Source organism: Bos javanicus, chromosome 17, assembly GCF_032452875.1.
Source record: "Bos javanicus breed banteng chromosome 17, ARS-OSU_banteng_1.0, whole genome shotgun sequence".
Lineage (NCBI taxonomy): Eukaryota > Metazoa > Chordata > Mammalia > Artiodactyla > Bovidae > Bos > Bos javanicus.
In genome coordinates this window covers 62,774,232-62,796,539 of record NC_083884.1, presented here as the reverse complement: position 1 = coordinate 62,796,539, position 22,308 = coordinate 62,774,232, and the positions used below count along the sequence as shown (strand labels likewise).

General features: G+C 43.4%; 3 protein-coding genes across 3 annotated transcripts in view; 2 read left to right on the top strand and 1 right to left on the bottom strand.

The window, feature by feature from the left end:
- The window catches only part of TMEM116 (transmembrane protein 116), a 142,281-nt gene that overhangs the window by 64,834 nt on the left and 55,139 nt on the right, over positions 1–22,308 (bottom strand). The gene's annotated exons all lie outside the window — the stretch shown is intronic.
- Positions 1,419–4,905, top strand: LOC133228917 (disintegrin and metalloproteinase domain-containing protein 1a-like). Its single transcript, XM_061384997.1, has 2 exons — positions 1,419–1,508; positions 2,146–4,905. The coding sequence occupies exons 1-2, from the start codon at positions 1,461–1,463 to the stop codon at positions 4,360–4,362; spliced, it is 2,265 nt and encodes a 754-aa protein (XP_061240981.1). The 5' UTR covers positions 1,419–1,460; the 3' UTR covers positions 4,363–4,905.
- On the top strand, positions 10,595–13,964 carry LOC133228925 (disintegrin and metalloproteinase domain-containing protein 1a-like). Its single transcript, XM_061385010.1, has one exon. It carries the CDS (start codon positions 10,981–10,983, stop codon positions 13,432–13,434), a length of 2,454 nt encoding a protein of 817 aa, XP_061240994.1. The 5' UTR covers positions 10,595–10,980; the 3' UTR covers positions 13,435–13,964.

Here is a 22,308-nt window from a genome sequence, read left to right as displayed (position 1 = left end):
CTCTACTTCCCTACCCAGGGTAACCTGTATTCTACGTTCTGTCTCCATGAACTTGGCTATTTGTGGAACCTCAGATATGTGAGATCAAAGGTACTGCCTTTCTCATTTTATTTAATACTAATTCACTGAAAAGCACATTTATGCTCTATGCATATTTTGTGACTGTGTTCGGATCAAAATAAAAAACATTTGAGAAAATAAAGAAAGGAGTGGTACAAACTGGAACAGAATGTCTCTACACTGTTTCAAAGAATTTCACTGTAAAACAGAAAAGGAGAAACTAGATGGTGACTGGAAGGTGCTGTGGGCTGAGAGGGATGGTTTTATAAAGGCGAGAAATTACAGCAAATAGTAAGACTGGATCCAGCGGACAAACAGATGCCCAAGATGTGAAAGAGAGAAGGGAGAAAGGTAAGAGTGAATGAAGTCCATGAGAAATTAAAAGGGAAGGACACCCCACACACAAGTAAAAGGATTGGTCTTAGACGGGAGCAAGGACAATGTATTCACGATAGTGGGGGGAGCATTTAGATACAGGGGTGGACTCAGCTAATGTTCATATGTGGAGGCATCCTTTTGATTGCTTCTGTTAATATTTTTCTCAGTGAAATATGAGGCCAGAAGAAATTAGGAGAGTGAACTGGACAGCAAAACGTAGAAAGAAGTACATTTTGAGATCATGTCTGTGCCAGCTAGGTTTTCGTGCGTTTTTCTGAAGACATTTACAGATATTCAGGGCAGGCACGAAGCCAAGTAGAAACACAGAAGATACAGCAAGTGAGACACCACAGCAACCATACCTGGGAGCTATTTAGTCATTCAATAATTCTTGTTCGTCTACTCTTGAACAAGCACTCTTCTAGACCTGGGAGAGTGTATAAAGAGGAACAAACAGAAGTGGCCACTGAACACATGGAAGTCATATACAAACACAGGGGAGACTTCAGGATTCCTAGTCTTCAACAGGCATGGTCTTAAGATACTGCTCTGCCAAGACCAGCCCAAGAATGGTAATAGGTCTGGAGATACTTACCACCAAGGTTCCCATGATAACTGCACAATGGGGAGACTGCTCTGCTGGCATCTCCCATACACACTTTTAGTGTCATAAATACACACTGTGTTAGAAACACAACTTGAGAAACTGAATGCTGATGATGTTTTCTTAAAAGTAGGGAATGTCATTTGTCCCACGGGTGACCAGCACACTGGGGTTTATCTATCTGGGGGCACAAGGCAGGTACCACACTGGCTTTATCTAACAGATTGGTCTGTTGTGCATCGCATCTATAATGCCATGTTACATCTAGTTACAATCTCCATGTGATACAGAACAAGAGCTTTAGGAGAGAGGAAACGGGCAATGGAGCGTGCCCCCTGAAGACGTCCAAGCCTCCTGGTCTAGAACATTAGGAGTCAGCTGAGCAACGGACGATGGGAGAGTGGGGGAGGGGTGTTCCATGCTTTCCAACTCAAGAAGACATGGAGGTTTTGTTTCCTTTCTCAAGGTACAGTCTTGCATTTTAGAGTCTGCAGTCCCTCTTCATGATTACAGCTCTTCCTAACGTCAGGAAGACCTTAACCACTGGAGTTGAGGGTGTGGAGGGAAGTCACAGAGAAAAGACTATTTGAAGCATAACAGAGAGATCCAAGACTAGAAAGGACACAGCCAGAGGCTGACCTCTGAGAGGCAGGCAAGAGCCGCCCTGCGTGCAGCCAGCATAGATCTGAAGTGAGTACCTGTGACAGAGGGTCTGTGTGTCAGGGAGAGCTGCTGCTGCTGCTGGACACAAGCCCTGCATCATCAACTGATTCACTAGGGCCATGTCAGTGGCAGCATCTGTGAGAGACTCTGACTCTGTACTGCCTTCTCTATGGAAAAGGCAACTGGCTATGTCTGAGGCTATCAGAATGCTTCAAACTTGGGCTCCTCACATGAAGGGCTTGAGGCTGGCCCTGGTGCCAGGACTTTCATGTGCCAGGTTGGGGATCCTGTTGTTCTTGGTACTGATTTCTCTGCCAAGCCTGTACTGTGACTTGGGCTCACCATATCACTCTTCCTATGAAGTAGTCATTCCCAAGAGTCTGACAGTGGAAGGAAGGGAAGACCAAGTGGAAAAGCTCTCCTATGTGCTATTTATGCAGGGCCAGAGGCAGCTGATTCACCTGACGCTGAAGACAGACTACTTTGTGGATAACTTCCCGGTCTTCAGCTACCACGATGGCATCCTGGGGCAAGAAATGCCTCTCATCTCGCGGGACTGTCACTACGAAGGCTACATAGAAGGAGTCCCAGGTTCTTTTGTTTCTGTCAACACCTGTTCAGGCCTCAGGGGCCTCCTGATTAAGGAGGGAAAATCCTATGGCCTTGAGCCCGTGCACTCTTCCAAACGGTTTGAACACCTGTTGTACGCCATGGCCCACGAAGCTCGAGTCTCCTGTGGCGTCACGTCCAAAGACAGCCAAGTGGCATCCACCAGCCGGCGACCAGAGAGCGGCAAGCCTCACAGCTGGCAGGTGCCATCCGACTTGTGGTCACATACCAAGTACGTGGAGATGTTTGTCGTGGTCAACAACCAGCGGTTCCAAATGTGGGGCAGTGACGTCAATCAGACAGTCCAGAGAGTAATGGACATCATCGCTCTGGCCAACAGCTTCACAAGGGGAATAAACACAGAGGTGGTGCTGGCTGGAATGGAGATTTGGACGGAGGGGGACCTCACAGAGGTCCCCGTGGACCTGCAAGTTGCACTCAGGAATTTCAACAGCTGGAGACAAGAGAAGCTCTTCCATCGTGTGAAGCATGATGTTGCCCACATGATCGTGGGACAGCATCCTAGAGAGGATACGGGGCAGGCATTTCTCAGTGGTGCCTGCTCCAGTGATTTTGCGGCAGCCGTGGAATCCTTCCACCACGAGGATGTCCTCCTGTTTGCAGCGCTCATGGTCCATGAGCTCGGACACAACTTGGGTATTCGGCACGACCATCCGGCCTGCATCTGTAAAGACCGGCCCTTCTGCCTCATGCGTGAAAACATCACTAAAGAAAGTGGCTTCAGCAACTGCAGCTCTGACTTCTTCCACCGGTTCCTCTGGGAACACAAGGGGGCCTGCCTGTTCAACAAGCCTGGGCACAAAGGCCGCTTACGGAGGGCTTCCCGCTGTGGCGATGGCATTGTAGAAGGACCTGAGCAGTGTGACTGTGGTTCTAACTGTGAAAGGCACCCATGCTGTGACACCAGATGTCAGCTGAGAGAGCATGCAGAATGTAGTGATGGACTCTGCTGTGATAAATGTCGCCTGAGATACCAGGGATTCATGTGCCGTGCTGCTCTGGGAGAGTGTGACCTCCCAGAGTATTGTAATGGTTCCTCGGGAGAATGTCCCAGAGACAGCTATAAGCTAGATGGTACCATGTGTGACAGAATTCACTACTGTGCTGGAGGTCGGTGTAAGAACCCTGACAATCAATGCATGGATATATACGGGTCCCCTGCAAGGTCTGCCCCAGAAATGTGTTACGTTTCAATGAACACAAGAGGGGACCGGTTTGGAAACTGTGGTACCACCAGCTCACCGAGGTTAACATATCTGAAGTGTGCAGATGATAACATATTTTGTGGCAAACTTATATGTACAAATGTTAGAGAGATACCACAACTCAGACCCAATCATACACTGATCCAGGTCGCTCACAAAGATGACTGGTGCTGGAGCATGGATGCCTATGGCACTGCTGATGTCCCTGATGATGGAGATGCACACACTGGCACTCTCTGTGCCCCACACAAAGTCTGCATGAATCACTTGTGTACTGATTACACCTCACTTGGGTACAACTGTGAGACAACAGAACTGTGTAACGGGAAAGGAGTTTGCAACAATTTTAGGCACTGCCACTGTGAGGATGGCTATGCGCCCCCTGACTGCAAAGATCCAGGAGAAGGTGGTAGTGTAGACAGTGGTCCTCCTAGGATATCAATTCAGCTTTCAAGTGGAGGTGAAAGTGAAACTCCAAAGAGACGCAGAAATGAGTTTCAAGGTATTGGCAACGTTGTTTTCATAGTCCCTTCACTACTTTTAGTACTTTTGATAACTGCAATACTATTTATTAGCCTCAGGACTGGAATTGAATCAGTAGAGACCCCAGGGGGTATCTCAGATGAGACTACAGAGGAAACCAGTAGTGAGGTATTCATAATGGAGCTCCTCCCAGTGGGGATACAAGAGGGGCCAGAAGGGGGCCCCCCACCAGAGGAGAGACCCCCAATGGAGGCTCCTCCACCAGCAGGACCCCCACTGGATGCCCCACCACCAGGACAGCCAGTATCACAAGAGGCAGCAGGTGAAGGACAAGGATAACCAAAGGCAGAAGTGTACTGGAGGAAGAATTCAAAAGTATCAAATGTCTCAAGCACTGAGTGGGAATAAGGCACTCACAGAAGCAAAGGTGAAGTGACAACTGATGGAACCTGTAACTCTGACAGGAATAGTCTACAGAAACTTAACAACATAGGAACAGGATGACAAGGTTTTCAGTATTCACTTTATTAATTTGGTTATATATTCATATGTGAACTCGTATGTAAAATATTCTACACTTTCGCTTTTTTCCCATTTCACGAAACAATTTTATGTACGTTCTCCTCATGAATCATACTTATCAATGTCATCTTTTAGTTGGGCCTATTTCTGACCTGAAATTACTGTTGACAGCATACTATCTTCCATCTGCACTGTTTGATATACACTATTATTTGCACCTAAGATTATCACAGGATCATTCATCCCACTCCTACATATTATTTAAAGAATGTTATCTGTTCAGTAATCTAATTTGCTTCAACAACTACTATTCATGAATAGGAAATGATTTTAAATAAAAAGCTATTTTAAGAAGCATCACTTCAGTCTCCATAGTGCCTAGTCCTTGGGGCTTCTTTATTTTGCGGCTCTCTTAGAAGGGGCTACATCTGCTCCAGGGGGATCTGATCACCTTGGATGCATGAGGGTGGTGCATGAGGAAAGGAGAGCACTTAGGCAAGAGACAACCTTGTCTAGAGTGGAGTTCAGCTGGAATTAATAATTATTGCTTTTTTTTCTGTTTTTCCACTTATGTTTATTTCTGATTTTTAAGTTAATATATTGCTGATTGACAGTCTAAAGAAACAGAGCTTTGGAGGGGGGTCAACTGTGTGTAAAGAGAGCACAAAACACATGTAACATCACCAACTCTACGCAAGACAGTGTGTGCAGTCAGATGCTCTACCCCTAGCAATACCCCCAAGCACACGTAACATCACTGACATGGTGCTAAGTACTCTACACGCACCCTTAATTTCATGCTCCCGTGCACAATATGAGACTCCATCGTGAATACGAAGAAACAGAGTCTGGAGAGTTCTGCTCTAGAGTTGGTAAGGAGTGGAGCCTGTATCACCATCACTCTCTCCTAGACAAATGCACAAGTATTTACCTGACTTCTCTGCTCCCACAGTAGTATATTTTCTACCCAGCAGACAGAGTGATTCTTTTAAAAAGCAAGTCAGAACCCACCCATTATCTTTAAAAGTTGCTGGTAGGTCCATAGCCTGAGGGCCCCATGTTGATCATTTGATTTGACAACGGAGAGTTGTTTATCCACTGACATTCCGGAGCTGGCAGTTTGGATGGATGCATGGGGGTGAAAGCTTATTCCAGTGGAGTCAAAATGCAAAAGATGGGCCCGAACCCATTTGTGAAGGTGTCCAATCTCTTTAGTATTCAGAGAAATGCAGCTTATCTAGCCGTAGAGAGATATCACTATACACTCACAAGACTGATTACAGAAGAAGGAAATTCCAAGTATTACCGTGGAACAGTGGAAATTCATCAATTGCTTTAGAAATGTAAACTGGCAGCCACTTTGAAATAGCATATACTGAATACCCTTGACCTTTCTACCCTGACATCTGCATCCTCTGACTAGATAATAATGGACACAGAAGCATAGTTCACAGTATTCCAAAAGAACTCCACGTTGTATTCACAGATAATACAATGGACGTTAAATTGTGACAGATCCACACAGAGAAACAGAGGAGTACAGCAACGGAAAGGAATGAATCACAGTGGCACACAAAAGCACCTACGAAGCTTAAATACTACTGTGGAACTAAAGAGGCTTTGCATTAACACTGCATTCATCTGGCTTCATATCAAGTGAAGAGGGAAAATGGGAAGCACTTCCAAAAGGTCAAAATAAGGGTCTACAGAAGCCCCCTCCTCCACAAAAGCAGTGGTAACACTGGCAAAAACAGTCACAGTCAACTTTTTTGCAAGTGTGGAAACTGTCTAGGTCATACAACAACAAAACAGCTCAATCTTGGTGAGAGCAGTGAGGTGTGTGAACTTTTAACTACCCAACTCCCATAGCCGTCTCCTCAGGTGCCCACGAGTCATCTCAAGTACAGCTCAACTGCATCGTCTCAACTGCAACGGCTGTGAAAACAGGCAGCCTGGTAGAATGGACAGAACGGTCTGGAGCTCCCTCAAAAGCCTACCCATAGCATGACTACTAGTTTGTGTGTCTGGCAGGCTCCTGGAGAATCCCCATTCAGGAAACCTGTGTTCCTATAAACCTCATAGGAGAAAGCGTAAGGCAAAAGTTTCACGGCACTGGATTTGGCAAAGGTTTCTCAGCTATGACACCAAAAGCACAGAAACCGAAGAAAAACAGACAAGATGGACTTTAGGAAAATACTTAAATTTTGTGCATCCAAAATTACTATATATTCACAGAGTGAAAAGGCCACCCACAGAATGAGAGAAAATAGTTGCCAATCATATATCTGATAAGGAACTACTATCCAAAATACATAGCGAAAACTCCTAAAACTCAACAACAAAAAACCACACAGCCTGATTCAAAACATGGGCAAAGGACTCAAATGGAAATTTCTCCAAAGAAGATACACAAATGACCTTTCGCATATGAAAAGATGCTCGATGTCACGCATCCTTAGGGAAATGTCAAGCTGAACTACAATGAGATGCCACCTCATATCCATTAGCATGACCACTACAAAAACAAAAGAAAACAGAAAAGAACAATGTTGGAGAGGAGGTGGAGAAAACTGGAACACTTGTGCCCTACTGGTGGGAAGGTAAAATGCTACAGCTGCTGTGGAATGGTATGGTAGCTCCTGAAAGATATTAAAAATAGAATGACCATGTGATCCAGCAAGTTCACTTCTAGGTATAAGCCCAGAAGGATGCAAAGCAGGATCCCAAAGAGAGCTTTGTATGTCCATACATGTAATGTTCAGAGCAGCATTATTCACAACAGCTAAAATGTGGAAGCAACCTGAGTGCCCACAGAGGGGTGAATGGAGAAGTGAAAGGTGGGCTGTACATACAATGGAATATTATTCACCCATAAAAAAGAGGAAAGTCTGCAAACTGCCACAACATGGATGGATCTTGAGGATATTATGCTAAGTGAAATAAGCTGGTTAAAAAAAGATAAACACTATATGATCCCACTTAAATTATTTACTTGAGGAGAAAAATCATACAGAGAGAAAGTAGGATAGTAGTTGCTAGGGGCTGAGGGAAAGCAGACAATGGGAATTTTTATACTTAATGAATATAGGCTTTCTTTTTTACACAATAAAAACAGTCCTGGAGATGGACAATGGTAATGCTAGCAGAACAGTTAACACTACTAAATACCACTGAAGTATATACTTAAAAATTATTAAGATGATATACTTTATGTTCTGAATATTTTAACAGAATAAAAAAATCAGAGAGAAAGCTGAAATAATTTTCTACTCTAAGAGATAACCATTGAGAAAATGAAAAAGCCCACAGAATGGGACAAAATATTTACAACTTATATACTTGATGGGAGACTAACCCCAAGAAATATTAAGAACTCTTACAACTCAAAAAGAAAAAGACACCCTGTTTAAAAAAGGCAAATGATGTGAATAGACACTTATCCAATGAATATTAAATGAGTAATAAGAATATGAAAAACTGTGCAATACCACTAATTATTAAGAAAGTGCAAATCACAGCTACAATAAGATACCCCCTTACTTCCACTAGGATCACTGCAATCAAAATGGCAAATAACAAATTCCAGTGATGATGCAGAAAAACAGGTGAAACAAGCCAGTCACAGAAGACTACAACTCTAATACAGTGTTCCATTGCTATGGACTATCCAGAATAGACAAAAATCATAGAGACAGAAAAGGGAGTAGTGGTAACCAGGGGCTGGAGGGAGCTGATAATGCAGAGTGACTATGAATGAACAGGGGAGTTTTGTTTTGGCATGAGGAAAATGTTCTAAAATTGCTTGTGATGATGACTGCATACCTTTCTGAACACACTACAAACCTCTCAATAGTACACTTTGAAGGATGAGTATTCTGGTATATGACTTTATATCTTAATAAAGCTGTTATTAAAAGATAACTAAACTAAAATAACATAATTTTGGGAAGCACACATTTAGAAAGCAAAAACTATTAAGAAGGTGAAGAAGTAGTTACCATAAAGACAAGATAATGATCTCACTGAAGCAGGAAGGCATGTGATTGGCAATGGCACATAGATGACTTCTATGAAGCTAAAACAGATCACCTCACCAGAGTTGTACTTACACAGCTATTTCTCTCTCCCCTTCTCCCTCCTTTCCTATTTATCTTTTTCAGTAAAATGCATACAACATTAAACAACCATCTTAACATTTTTAAGTGTACAGTTCATTGGCATTAAGTTCATTCATACTGTTGTGCAACCATCATCAATATCCACTTCCAGAACTTTTCATCCCAAAATGAAAGTCTGCTCCCATCAGACAAGAACTCAGCATTCCTCTATTACTCCACCCCAGGTCACATCTATTCTGCATGCCTCTGCATGTCTCCTATTTGTGGAATTTCATATATGTGAAATCACACGATGTTTGCCCTTTTGTGTCTGGCTTAACTGTTTTCATTCCACTAATTCACTGAATAGCACATTTATGTTTTATGCATATTTTGTGACTGTGTTAGGAGTCAAAATTAAAAACTTCAGAAAATAAAGGCGTGATACAAATTAGAATAGAATGTCTCTACACTGTTTCAAAGAATTTCACTGTAAAACAGAAAAGGAGAAACTAGATGGTGACTGGAAGGTGCTGTGGGCTGAGAGGGATGGTTTTATAAAGGTGAGAAATTACAGCAAATAGTAAGACTGGATCCAGCAGACAAACAGATGCCCAAGATGTAAAAGAGAGAAGGGAGAAAGGTAAGAGTGAATGAAGTCCATGAGAAATTAAAGGGAAGGACACCCCACACACAAGTAAAAGGATTGGTCTTAGACGGGAGCAAGGACAATTTATTCACAATAGTGGGGGGAGCATTTAGATACAGGTGGTGGACTCAGCTAATGTTCATATGTGGAGGCATCCTTTTGATTGCTTCTATTAATATTTTTCTCAGTGAAATATGAGGCCAGAAGAAATTAGGAGAGTGAACTGAACAGCAAAACATAGAAAGAAGTACATTTTGAGATCAGGTCTGTGCCAACATGGTTTTTGTGGGTTTTTCTGAAGACATTTACAGATATTCAGGGCAGGCACGAAGCCAAGTAGAAGCACAGAAGATACAGCAAATGAGACACCACAGCAACCATACCTGGGAGCTATTTATTCATTCAATAATTCTTGTTCGTCTACTCTTGGACATGCATTCTTCTAGATCTAGGAGAGTGTATAAGGAGGAACAAACAGAAGTGGCCACTGAACACATGGAAGTCATATACGAACACAGGGGAGACTTCAGGATTCCTAGTCTTTGACAGCAGAGAAGGCGATGGCACCCCACTCCAGTACTCTTGCCTGGAAAATCCCATGGATGGAGGAACCTGGTAGGCTGCAGTCCATGGGGTCGCAAAGAGGCGGACAAGACTAAGTGACTTCACTTTCACTTTCATGAAATGGAGAAGGAAATGGTAACCCACTCCAGTGTTCTTGCCTGGAAAATCCCAGGGATGGCGGAGCCTGGAGGGCTGCGTCTATGGGGTCGCACAGAGTCAGACACGACTGAAGCGACTTAGCAGCAGCAGCAGCAGTCTTCGACAGGCATAGTCTTAAGACACTGCTATGCCAGGACCAGCCCAAGAATGGTAATAGGTCTGGAGATACTTACCACCAAGGTTCCCATGATAACTGCACAACGGGGAGACTGCTCTGCTGGCATCTCTCATACACACTTTTAGTGTCATAAATACACACTGTGTTAGAAACACAACTTGAGAAACTGAATGCTGATGATGTTTTCTTAAAAGTAGGGAATGTCATTTGTCCCACGGGTGACCAGCACACTGGGGTTTATCTATCTGGGGGCACAAGGCAGGTACCACACTGGCTTTATCTAACAGATTGGTCTGTTGTGCATCGCATCTATAATGCCATGTTACATCTAGTTACAATCTCCATGTGATACAGAACAAGAGCTTTAGAAGAGAGGAAACGGGCAATGGAGCGTGCCCACTGAAGACGTCCAAGCCTCCTGGTCTAGAACATTAGGAGTCAGCTGAGCAACGGACGATGGGAGAGTGGGGGAGGGGTGTTCCTTGTGGTACAGTTGAGGAAGGCATGGAGGTTTTGTTTCCTTTCTCAAGGTACAGTCTTGCATTTTAGAGTCTGCAGTCCCTCTTCATGATTACAGCTCTTCCTAACGTCAGGAAGACCTTAACCACTGGAGTTGAGGGTGTGGAGGGAAGTCACAGAGAAAAGACTATTTGAAGCATAACAGAGAGATCCAAAAGACTAGAAAGGACACAGCCAGAGGCTGACCTCTGAGAGGCAGGCAAGAGCCACCCTTCGTGCAGCCAGCATAGATCTGAAGTGAGTACCTGTGACAGAGGGTCTGTGTGTCAGGGAGAGCTGCTGCTGCTGCTGGACACAAGCCCTGCATCATCAACTGATTCACTAGGGCCATGTCAGTGGCAGCATCTGTGAGAGACTCTGCCTCTGTACTGCCTTCTCTATGGAAAAGGCAACTGGCTATGTCTGAGGCTATCAGAGTGCTTCAAACTTGGGCTCCTCACATGAAGGGCTTGAGGCTGGCCCTGGTGCCAGGACTTTCATGTGCCAGGTTGGGGATCCTGTTGTTCTTGGTACTGATTTCTCTGCCAAGCCTGTACTGTGACCTGGGCTCACCATATCACTCTTCCTATGAAGTAGTCATTCCCAAGAGTCTGACAGTGGAAGGAAGGGAAGACCAAGTGGAAAAGCTCTCCTATGTGCTATTTATGCAGGGCCAGAGGCAGCTGATTCACCTGACGCTGAAGACAGACTACTTTGTGGATAACTTCCCGGTCTTCAGCTACCACGATGGCATCCTGGGGCAAGAAATGCCTCTCATCTCGCGGGACTGTCACTACGAAGGCTACATAGAAGGAGTCCCAGGTTCTTTTGTTTCTGTCAACACCTGTTCAGGCCTCAGGGGCCTCCTGATTAAGGAGGGAAAATCCTATGGCCTTGAGCCCGTGCACTCTTCCAAACGGTTTGAACACCTGTTGTACGCCATGGCCCACGAAGCTCGAGTCTCCTGTGGCGTCACGTCCAAAGACAGCCAAGTGGCGTCCACCAGCCGGCGACCAGAGAGCGGCAAGCCTCACAGCTGGCAGGTGCCATCCGACTTGTGGTCACATACCAAGTACGTGGAGATGTTTGTCGTGGTCAACAACCAGCGGTTCCAAATGTGGGGCAGTGACGTCAATCAGACAGTCCAGAGAGTAATGGACATCATCGCTCTGGCCAACAGCTTCACAAGGGGAATAAACACAGAGGTGGTGCTGGCTGGAATGGAGATTTGGACGGAGGGGGACCTCACAGAGGTCCCCGTGGACCTGCAAGTTGCACTCAGGAATTTCAACAGCTGGAGACAAGAGAAGCTCTTCCATCGTGTGAAGCATGATGTTGCCCACATGATCGTGGGACAGCATCCTAGAGAGGATACGGGGCAGGCATTTCTCAGTGGTGCCTGCTCCAGTGATTTTGCGGCAGCCGTGGAATCCTTCCACCACGAGGATGTCCTCCTGTTTGCAGCGCTCATGGTCCATGAGCTCGGACACAACTTGGGTATTCGGCACGACCATCCGGCCTGCATGTGTAAAGACCGGCCCTTCTGCCTCATGCGTGAAAACATCACTAAAGAAAGTGGCTTCAGCAACTGCAGCTCTGACTTCTTCCACCGGTTCCTCTGGGAACACAAGGGGGCCTGCCTGTTCAACAAGCCTGGGCACAAAGGCCGCCGACGGAGGGATTCCACCTGTGGCAATGCCATTGTAGAAGGAGATGAGCAGTGTGACTGTGGTAATGCTTGTGAGGTTGACAAATGTTGTGATGACACATGTAGACTGAAGTCGACTGCACTGTGTAATCCTGGACCCTGCTGTAATGCCACATGCCAGTATGAACGAACTGGACGTAGCTGCCGTCCTGCTTCAGGAGAATGTGACCTTCCAGAATTTTGTCTTGGTACCTCTGGGGAGTGTCCCCAGGATACCTACAAGCTAGATGGTTCAGAATGTATGGGTGGTTACTATTGTGTTGACGGGGTATGCATGTCTTCTGATGCTCAGTGTTCTGAAATTTTTGGGTTTCCTGCAAAAGCTGCTTCTGAACAATGTTTTCAGTCATTTAATGGTAAAGGGAACAGATTTGGAAACTGTGGTATTCCCAGTGACAGTGTCTCAGAATATACTAAATGTCAAAACGAGGATGTATTTTGTGGGAAAATGATATGTACAAATGTTCAAGAGCTACCAGAGACCCAAGTCAATTATACATTGTTGCAGGCTCATTATAAAGATGACTATTGCTGGTCCATGGATAAGTATAGTGTTCAGGATGTCCCTGATTCTGGAGATACAAAGAAGGGCAATCTTTGTGCCCCAGGGAAAGTCTGCATAGACTTTGTCTGCTTAGATGTCAGTGTTCTTGGGTACGACTGTGATACAAAGGTACAGTGTAACGCGAAAGGAGTTTGCAACAATAAGAAGAACTGCCATTGCGATGATGGTTTTTCCCCTCCTGACTGCAAAAACCCAGGACCTGGTGGTAGTGTGGATAGTGGCTACCCTGGTTTAGATAATCCCGAGCCGGGGGAAGGTGGAGAAGAAAATGCTACCTCTGAGACACATGAAGCTTCCAAAAACATCTTAGACATAATAATCCCATTAGCTGCAATACTTTGTATAGCATTATTACTACTTATAATTTTTTGTGTCTGCACGTTTTGTAAAGAGGACCAAGGAGCAGCTGCTGAATCAAAAGAGGAACCAGCTGCCCCAGAAGAGGAGCCTCCAGAAGAGGAGGCTGAGGAGGAAGAGGTGGAAGAGGAAGAAGAGGAAGAAGAGGAAGAAGAGGAAGAATCAGAGCCATAAGACAAGCAATGGGAGAAAGAAGCCTAATACGTCAAACACCTCAAGCTCTGAGTGGGAATGACAGGCTCACTGAAGCAAAGGTGAAGTGGGAATTGATAACTCAGTGGCTCTGACTACGATTATATACTCTATAAAAATATACTACTACTAGGAGGAGGGATTCTGTCAGTTTTATCACCTTAGTCATTAAGATTTTATGGTTTTAATTATACATTAAATAACTTACTGCTTTTCCACATTTAAATTTGAACTCTTCACATGTGTCTATTGACATCAACATCCTTGTCTTGGGCTAATTTTTCCAGGTACCAGAATCTTTTTCAGGAAATTCCATCTTTCATCTAAGTTGTTTAACATATACCACTATTTGTACCTGCATTTACTATTATCACTTGGATTTTCAAGCAACAGCTACCTACTATATGAGAGCAACTATTTATGTGACTCATTGTTCTAATTTGGCCTTTTATAAATGTTCATTCAAGAAATGAGTTTTTTAAAACAAAAAATAAAACCCTGTTCAGATTAGATATCTCTTCAGATTCCATGTGGTATATTTATTGAGTCTATTTTCTTCTGGGACTCTAGGTGGACTATATCCAGTAAGTCAGAAGACCCCAATTATACCCGCGTTCCCCATCCTGAACCCTCCTCCCTCCGACAGGGAACACGGGTATACCTGTGGCGGATTCATTTCGATATTTGGCAAAACTAATACAATATTGTAAAGTTTAAAAATAAAATAAAATTAAAATAAAAAAAAAGAAGACCCCAATTAACCCAGGGTCAAGGGGCTAGTGTTTCAGTCATTTAACTTTTCAATTCTGGCAGATGTTGGTGAGTATGCTCAGTTGTGTCCAACTCTTTGTGACCTCATGCACTGTAATCCACCACCCCTCTGTCCATGTAATTCTCTAGGCAAGAATACTGGAGTAGGTTGCCGTTTCCTACTCCAGGGCATCTTCCCCACCTAGGAATCAAATCCGTGTCTCCTCTGTCTCCTGCATTGGCAGGTGGATTCTTTACCACTGCACCACCTGGGAAGATGTTTTAACACTGATATATTACATACTCAATTTATTATTTCCCAGGATCTCCAGGTCCTTTCTATAGCCATACTCCCCACTTTTTTTGTTGTTTCCATTTTTTATTCCTTTTCTTTAACTCTTTATTACAAGGATCACTCTTATAGAAGTATATGTGGACTTAAAGTGAAAAAATCAAATGTATCCAAGAATAAAAAACACAGTTTCTTTTCCCATCCAGTTTTTATTCTTTAGTTTTTTTTTTTTTTTGACTGCACTTAGCAGCATATGGGATTTTAGTTCCCTGATCACTGACTGAATGCTTGAACCCACGTCCCTTGCATCTGAAGTACCAAGTCTTAGTCACTGAATTACCACCGAAGTCCCTACCCATACTCCCTTTTTAATAAAAGTATTTCTTTTTCTCCTTGCTGTTGTTCAGTCAATCAGCCGTGTCTCTTTATGACCCAAGGGGCTACAGCACGCCAGGCTTCCCTGTCCTTCACCATCTCCTGGAGTTAGCTCAAATTCATGTCTGCTGAGTCAGTGATGCCATCCAACCATCTCATCCTCTGTTGTCCCCTTCTCCTCCTGCCTTCAATCTTTCCCAGCATCAGGGTCTTTTCTAATAAGTCAGTTCTTCACATCAGGTGGCCAAAGCACTGGAGCTTCAGCTTCAGCTTCAGCATCAGTCCTTGCAGTGAATATTCAGGGTTGATTTCCTTTAGGATTGACTGGTTTGGTTTCCTTGCAGTCCAAGGGACTCTGAAGAGCCTTCTCCAACACCACAGTTCAATTCTTTGGCACTTTGCCTTTTTTATTGTCCAGCTCACACATCTGTACATAACTACTGGAAAAACCACAGCTTTGACTATATGGATCTTTGAAGGCAAAGTAGTGTCTCTGCTTTTTAATATGCTGTCTAGGTTTGTCACTGCTTTCCTTCCAAGGAGCCAGTGTTTTTAATTTCATGGCTACAGTCACCGTCTGCAGTGATTTTGGAGCCCAAGAAAATAAAGTTTGTCACTGTTTCCATTGTTTCCCCATCTATTTGCCATGAAATGATGGAACTGGATGCATGATCTTTTTTTTTTTTTTTTTTGAATGTTGAGTTTTAAGCCAGCTTTTCACTCTCCTCTTTCACCTTCTTCAAGAGGCTCTTTAATTCCTCACTTTCTGCCATAAGGGTGGTTTCATCTGCATATTTGAGGTTATTGATATATTTCCTGGCAATCTTGATTTCAGCTTGTGTTTCTACCAGCTCGGCATTTCACGTGATATACTCTGCATATAAGTTAAATAAGCAGGGTGACACTACACAGCCCTGACATGCTCCTCTCCCAATTTTGAACCAGTTCATTATTCCACGTCTGGTTCTAACTGTTGCTACTTGACCTGCATACAGGTTTCACAGGAGGCTGGTAAGGTGGTCTAGTATTCCCATCTCTTTAAGAATTTTTCACTGTTTGTTGTTACCTACGCAGTCAAAGGCTTTAGCATAGTAAATGACGCAGAAGTAGATTCTGTTCTGGAATTCTCTAGTTTTCTCTACGCTCCCAACAAATGTTGGCAATTTGATCTCTGGTTCCTCTGCCTTTTCTAAATCCAGCTTGAACATCTGGAAGCTCTTGGTTCACATTCTGTTGAAGCCTAGCTTGTAGGATTTTGAGCATTACTTTACTAGCACGTGAAATGAGTGCATTTGTGCGGTAGTTTGAACATTCTTTGACCGCCTTTCTTTGGGATTGGAATGAAAACTGACCTTTTCCAGTTCTGCGGCCACTGCTGAGTTTACCAAATTTGCTGGCATACTGAGTGCAGCACTTTCACAGCATCATCTTTTAGGATCTGAAGTGGCTCAGTTGGAATTCCATCACCTCCACTAGCTTTGTTCGTCATGATGCTTCTGAAGGCCCACTTGACTTCACACTCCAGGATGTCTGGCTCTAGGTGAGTGATCATGCCATCGAGGTCATCTGGGGTATTAAGACCTCTTTTTGTACAGTTCTTCTGTGTATTCTTAACACCTCTTCTTAATATTTCTGCTTCTGTTAGGTCCATAATGTTTCTGTCCTTTATTGTGCCCATCTTGCATGAAATCTTCCTTTGGTATCTCTAATTTTCTTGAAAAGATCTCTAGTCTTTCCCATTCTATTGTTTTCCTCTATTTCTTTGCATTGATTACTGAGGAAGGCTTTCTTATCTCTCCTTGCTGTTCTTTGGAACTCTGCATTCAGATAGGTATTCCTTTCCTTTTCTCCTTTGCCTTTAGCTTCTCTTCTTTTCTCAGCTATTTGCAAGGCCTCCTCAGACAACCATTTTGCCTTTTTGCATTTCTTTTCTTGGGGCTGGTCTTGATCACTGCCTCCTGTACAATGTCATGTCTTGATCACAGCCTCCTGTACAATGTCATGAACCTCTGACCATAGTTCTTCAGGTACTCTATCAGATCTAATCCCTGACTCTATTTGTCACTTCCACTGCATAGTTGTAAGGGATTTGATTTAGGTCATACCTGAATGGCCTAGTGGTTTTCCCTACATTCTTCAATTTAAGCCTGATTTTCTCAATAAGGAGTTTATGATCTGAGCCACAGTCAGCTCCTGGTCTTGTTTTTGCAAACTGTATAGAGCTTCTCCATCACTGGCTGCAAAGAATATAATCAATCTAATAGTAATATTGACCATCTGGTGATGCCCACGTGCAGAGTCATCTCTTGTGTTGTTGGAAGCGGGTGTTTGCTATGACCAACACGTTCTCTCGGCAAAACTCTAATAGCCTTTGTCCTGCTTCATTTTGTACTCCAAGGCCAAACTTACCTGTTACTCCAGGTATCTCCTGACTTCCTACTTTTGCATTCCATTTCCCTATAATGAAAAGGACATCTTTTTTTGGTGTTAGTTCTCGAAGGTCTTGTAGTCTTTATAGAACAATTTAACTTCTGCTTCTTTGGCATTAGTGGTTGGGGCATAGACTTGGATTACTGTGATATTGAGTGGTATGCCTTGGAAATGAACTGAGATTATTCTGTTGTTTTTGAGATTGCACTCAAGGACTGCATTTCAGACTGTCTTGTTGACTATGAGGGCTATTCCATTCTTCTAAGGGATTCTTGTCCAAGTAGTAGATATAATGGTCATCTGAATTAAATTTGCCCATTTCTGTCCATTTTAGTTCAGATTCCTAAAATGTCGATGTTCTCTCTTGCCATCTCCTGTTTGACCACTTCCAATTTACCTTAATTCATGAACCTAACATTCCAGGTTCCTATGAAACACTGTTTTTTATAGCATGAGATTTTACTTTCACCACCAGACACATCCACTACTGGGCGCTGTTTCCACTTTGCCTCAGGCTCTTCATTTCTTCTGGAGCTATTTCTCTGCTCTTCTCCAGTAAGCATATTGGATACCTACTGACCTGAGGGGTTCATCTTTCAGTGTCATATTTTTTGCCTCTTTATACTGTTCATGGGGTTCTCAAGCCAAGAGTGCTGAAGTGGTTTCAATTCCTTTCTCAAATGGATCACATTTTATCAGAACTCTCCACCATGACCTCTCCATCTTGGGTGGCCCTTTTCCCCCTGTATTGTGCTATGCTTAGTCGCTCAGTCATGTCCAACATTTTGTGACCCCGTGGACTGTAGCCCGCCTGGCTCCTCTGTCCATGCGGATTCTCCAGGCAAGAATACTGGTGTGGGTTAACATGCCCTCCTCCAGGGGATCTTCCCAACCCAGGGATTGAACCCATGTTTTCCACATTGCAGTGGATTCTTGACCATCTGAGCCACCATGGAAGCCTAAGAATACTGGAGTGGGTAGCATATCCCTTCTCCAGGGAATCTTTCCAACCCAGGAATCGAACTACAGTCTCCTGAATTACAGGTAGATTCTTTACCAGCTGAGCTACCAGGAAAGGCCCCCTTTTCTCCTAGAGAATGTTTAATTCCCTTCTTTTAATATTCCTTGGATGAATTTCATACCTTCAGATGTGTCATGTCTGATGAACATTACCTAGTTATAAAAGTGCATTTATACTTATTTTATATAGTACAGAGGCCTCTACCACAGTGCTTAGTACATGTATTAAACTAAAATTTTGTCTTTTCTATTTTTCCTTTTTTCTTTATTGAAACAACTTGTTGGCTGACATCATAAGGAATTTCTACAATTACAAGTAATAGCTTTAGATCTACTAGATACTTCTCTGTGAAGAAAGCACAAAGCAAGTATAATATTAACACTATTCATTCTGTGCCAAGAACTGTGTTAAACATACTATATTCATTGTCTTAATTTAATCCTCCTAACCACCCTATGAAACCTCCATCTTTCATGAGGAAACAGACCAAGGAGAATTTTCTCTAGAGATAGTAAGTAGTGGTATTTGCATATTTTCCAAAGTGTGACTCAATGTACAATTTCCAATACTTCCTGAACCTCTTCCTTCAGTAAAAAGTAACAGGGAAGACCTTCAAAATGTCCTTAACTAACTTCTACTACATATGAATCCACAAATTGTGTAGTCATTATTGATGAAAATGTCTTTCCTCATATTATATCCATTATGGTGTGGCAGATTACCATCTTATTCAATGCTGTGGGCCCAGCATATTGTACATGCTTAATAAGTGTTTACCAAGTGAAGGATTTAATCTTAAAATATAGGGCCAAATTCATTCTTGGGCCAGGATGCCTCTTAACACTCCCTAACACAACCAAAATCTTGCTCAGATTTAATACTGCTAAATTACTTACAGACAGACAAATAAGACATTAAAAGTTTATAAAACCCCACACTTCAATCAAAGATAGACTATGGTAGGGGTGTACTCAGATGCTCAGTCATCTCTGACTCTTTGTGCCTCCATGGACTGTATAGCCTACCAGGCTCCTCTGTCCATAGCATTCTTTTGGCAAGAATACTGGAGTAGGCTGCCATTTCCTCCTCCAGGAGATCTTCCAAACCCAGGGATAATATTTGTATATTTTGTGAAATGATCACCATAAGAAATCTAGTTAATATTCATTACCACACATCATTACAATTTTCTTATGTTGAGAACTTTTAAGATCTACTCTTAGCAACTTTTGGAGAAGGAAATGACAACCCACTTCAGTATTCTTTCCTGGAGAATCCCATGGACAGAGGAGCCTGGTGGGCTAAAGTCCACAGGGTTACAAGAGTCAGACATGACTTTAGCAACTAAACCACCACCAACACCTGAGCAACTTTCAAATACACAATATAGTAGTACTAACCATAGTTACCATGATGTAAATTATATTCCCAGGACATTTTAACTGGAAGTTTGCCCCTTTTGACCACCTTCATCCATTTCACCAAGCCCCCACACCCCGCCCCTGGCAACCACTGATTTGTTCTCTATGAGTTCAACTTTTTGTTTTGTTTCTTTTAGAAATGTTGTTGTTGTTCAGACGCTACATTGTGTCCGACTCTTTCTGACCCCATGGACTGTAGCACACCAGGCCTCCCTGTCCCTCACCATCTTCTGGCGTTTGCTCAAGTTCATGTCCATTGAATTGGTTGGTAATGCTATCTAACCACCTCGTCCTCTGTCACCTCCTTCTCCTGCCCTCAATCTTTCCCAGTATCAGGGTCTTTTTCAATGAGTTGGCACCTTGCATCAGGTGGCCAAAGTATTGGAGCTTAAGCTTCAGCATCAGTCCTTCCAATGAGTATTCAGGGTTACTTTCCTTTAGGATTGACTGGTTTGATCTCCTTGCTGTCCAAGGGACTCTCAAGACTCTTCTCCAGCATCACAACTGTAAAGTATCAATTGTTCAGCACTTAGCTTTCTTTATGGTCCAACTTTCACATCTGTACATGACTACTGGAGAGACCACATAGCTTTGACTATGTCAGACCTTTGTCAGCAAAGTGATGTCTTTGAAATATATATAAGTGAGACAATAAGGTATTTGCCTTTCTTTTGTAACTTATTAGCATAATGCCTTCAAAGTCCATCTATGTTGTCACAAACAGCAAGAGTTCCTTCTTTTTATGGCTGAGTAACATTGTGCGTGTGTATGTGTGTGTGTAACATATTTTTTTAAATTTAGCTGTGTTGGGTCTTAGTTGCAGCACACAGGATCTAGTTCCCTCACCGGGGATTGAAGCCGGGCCCCTTACATTGGGAACATGGAGTCTTTTTTTTTTTTTTTTGGAAGTTGTGATGACAACTAGTATCTTAGTCACATGAAAAAGTTTATCTACTAAATGATGCAGGAAGAAACAACAGGCTTGTGCCACGTGGTGGCATCTAACAGACACCAGCAGGTGTTCCTGTCTTGTTGCTGGGTAGTCATTGTTTCACATTTTAGTTCACTGGCCACGGACACCTGTGTTTTTGCATGTATTGCTCAGGCCACAAAAATCTCCATTAGAACGTTTGAGTTCCGAGGAGTGGTTAACTCCAAATTAGCCCACATACTGCCCTTTTACCTCTGTGGCAGGAACTAGTCTTTTAAGTGTTTCAGATACTATAGATATAAGATTCATGATGTAGGGTTCCTGCTCCTTGGAGTTCACCAAGGTTGGGTGTCTTCTCACTGGAGGTTTGTCGTTTCCAAATCAAGCATTATAGCTACAGTTGATTGAGCATAGACCATGTGGCAGGCACTGTTCTAAGCACTTTCATATTTTATCTCGCCATTTCCACAATAGTCCTATGAGGTACCCACTGTCATTGGCCCCACTCTCCCCATGAAGAATCTGAGGGGTTAAGCAATTTGCCTAAGGTCACATGGTAGGTAAGAAGGGTATACAGGTGTCTGAGCAGGTCTGTCTGAAGCTAAAGTCAAGTATTCTCAACAACTGTGTTTCACAGCAGAAGGTAGAATTGCTGGCCTTTGTGAGCAATGTGAGTATAACGTGGAAATGCAAATCACTGCTGTGGTGCATCTCTGGGCCCTAAGCTCTGGGTTGGACTAGTTCAGGGCCTCTACTGGAGATTCAGGTCAACTTTCAAAGTGAGCTTGAAAGGAACAAGGAGAAGTAGAGGGAGAAGTGGGGAGGAAAGAAAGAGAGGGAGAAATTTGCAGCCTTCATTAAGCATACTCTAGTGGCATTAGAGTATGCTTATGCCACTAGAGTATGCTTAATGAAGGCTGCAAATTTCTCCCTCCCTTTCTTTCCTCTCCCCCTCTACTCTAGTGGCATTAGGAGAAGGCAATGGCACCCCACTCCAGTACTCCTGCCTGGAAAATCCCATGGACGGAGGAGCCTGGTAGGCTGCAGTCCATGGGGTCGCTGAGGGTTGGACACAACTGAGCGACTTCACTTTCATTTTTCACTTTTATGCATTGGAGAAGGAAATGGCAACCCACTCCAGTGTTCTTGCCTGGAGAATCCCAGGGACGGGGGAGCCTGGTGGGCTGCCGTCTATGGGGTCACACAGAGTCGGACACAACTGAAATGACTTAGCAGCAGCAGCAGCAGTGGCCTTAAGGCACGCTCCTTTTTCTGTTTCAGCTAAATGGTGGCCCCCTTATGATGAAAGAATCCCCAAATCGCCCATTTGGAAGAAGCTGAATATTTTATATTGAATAATTTTATACTGAATAATTTATATATATACAGAAATGATTTTATAGACCTGTTTCCTCATTACCGTTGATGAGGCTTTGGGTTGCAGAGGGGAATGCAGAGTCTGAACCAATGGACCACCAGAGAAGTCCTGTATAACATTTTCTAATTCATTCATCCACTGATAGATGACACCTAAATTTCTTCTATGTCTTGGCAATTGTAAACAATGCTGCAATGAACATGGTGGTGCAGATATCTTTCTTTGTTGGCATTTTGTTTCCTTTGGATAAATGTCCAG

What these genes read in the sequence shown, in the direction of transcription:
- LOC133228925 (XM_061385010.1), top strand. Translation starts at nt 10,981, where the DNA reads ATGTCAGTGGCAGCATCTGTGAGAGACTCTGCCTCTGTACTGCCTTCT.
- LOC133228917 (XM_061384997.1), top strand. Translation starts at nt 1,461, where the DNA reads ATGCTTTCCAACTCAAGAAGACATGGAGGTTTTGTTTCCTTTCTCAAG. An exon ending in GTTTTGTTTCCTTTCTCAAG is followed by an intron (nt 1,509 to 2,145) that starts GTACAGTCTTGC and finishes CTATTTATGCAG; the next exon opens with GGCCAGAGGCAGCTGATTCA.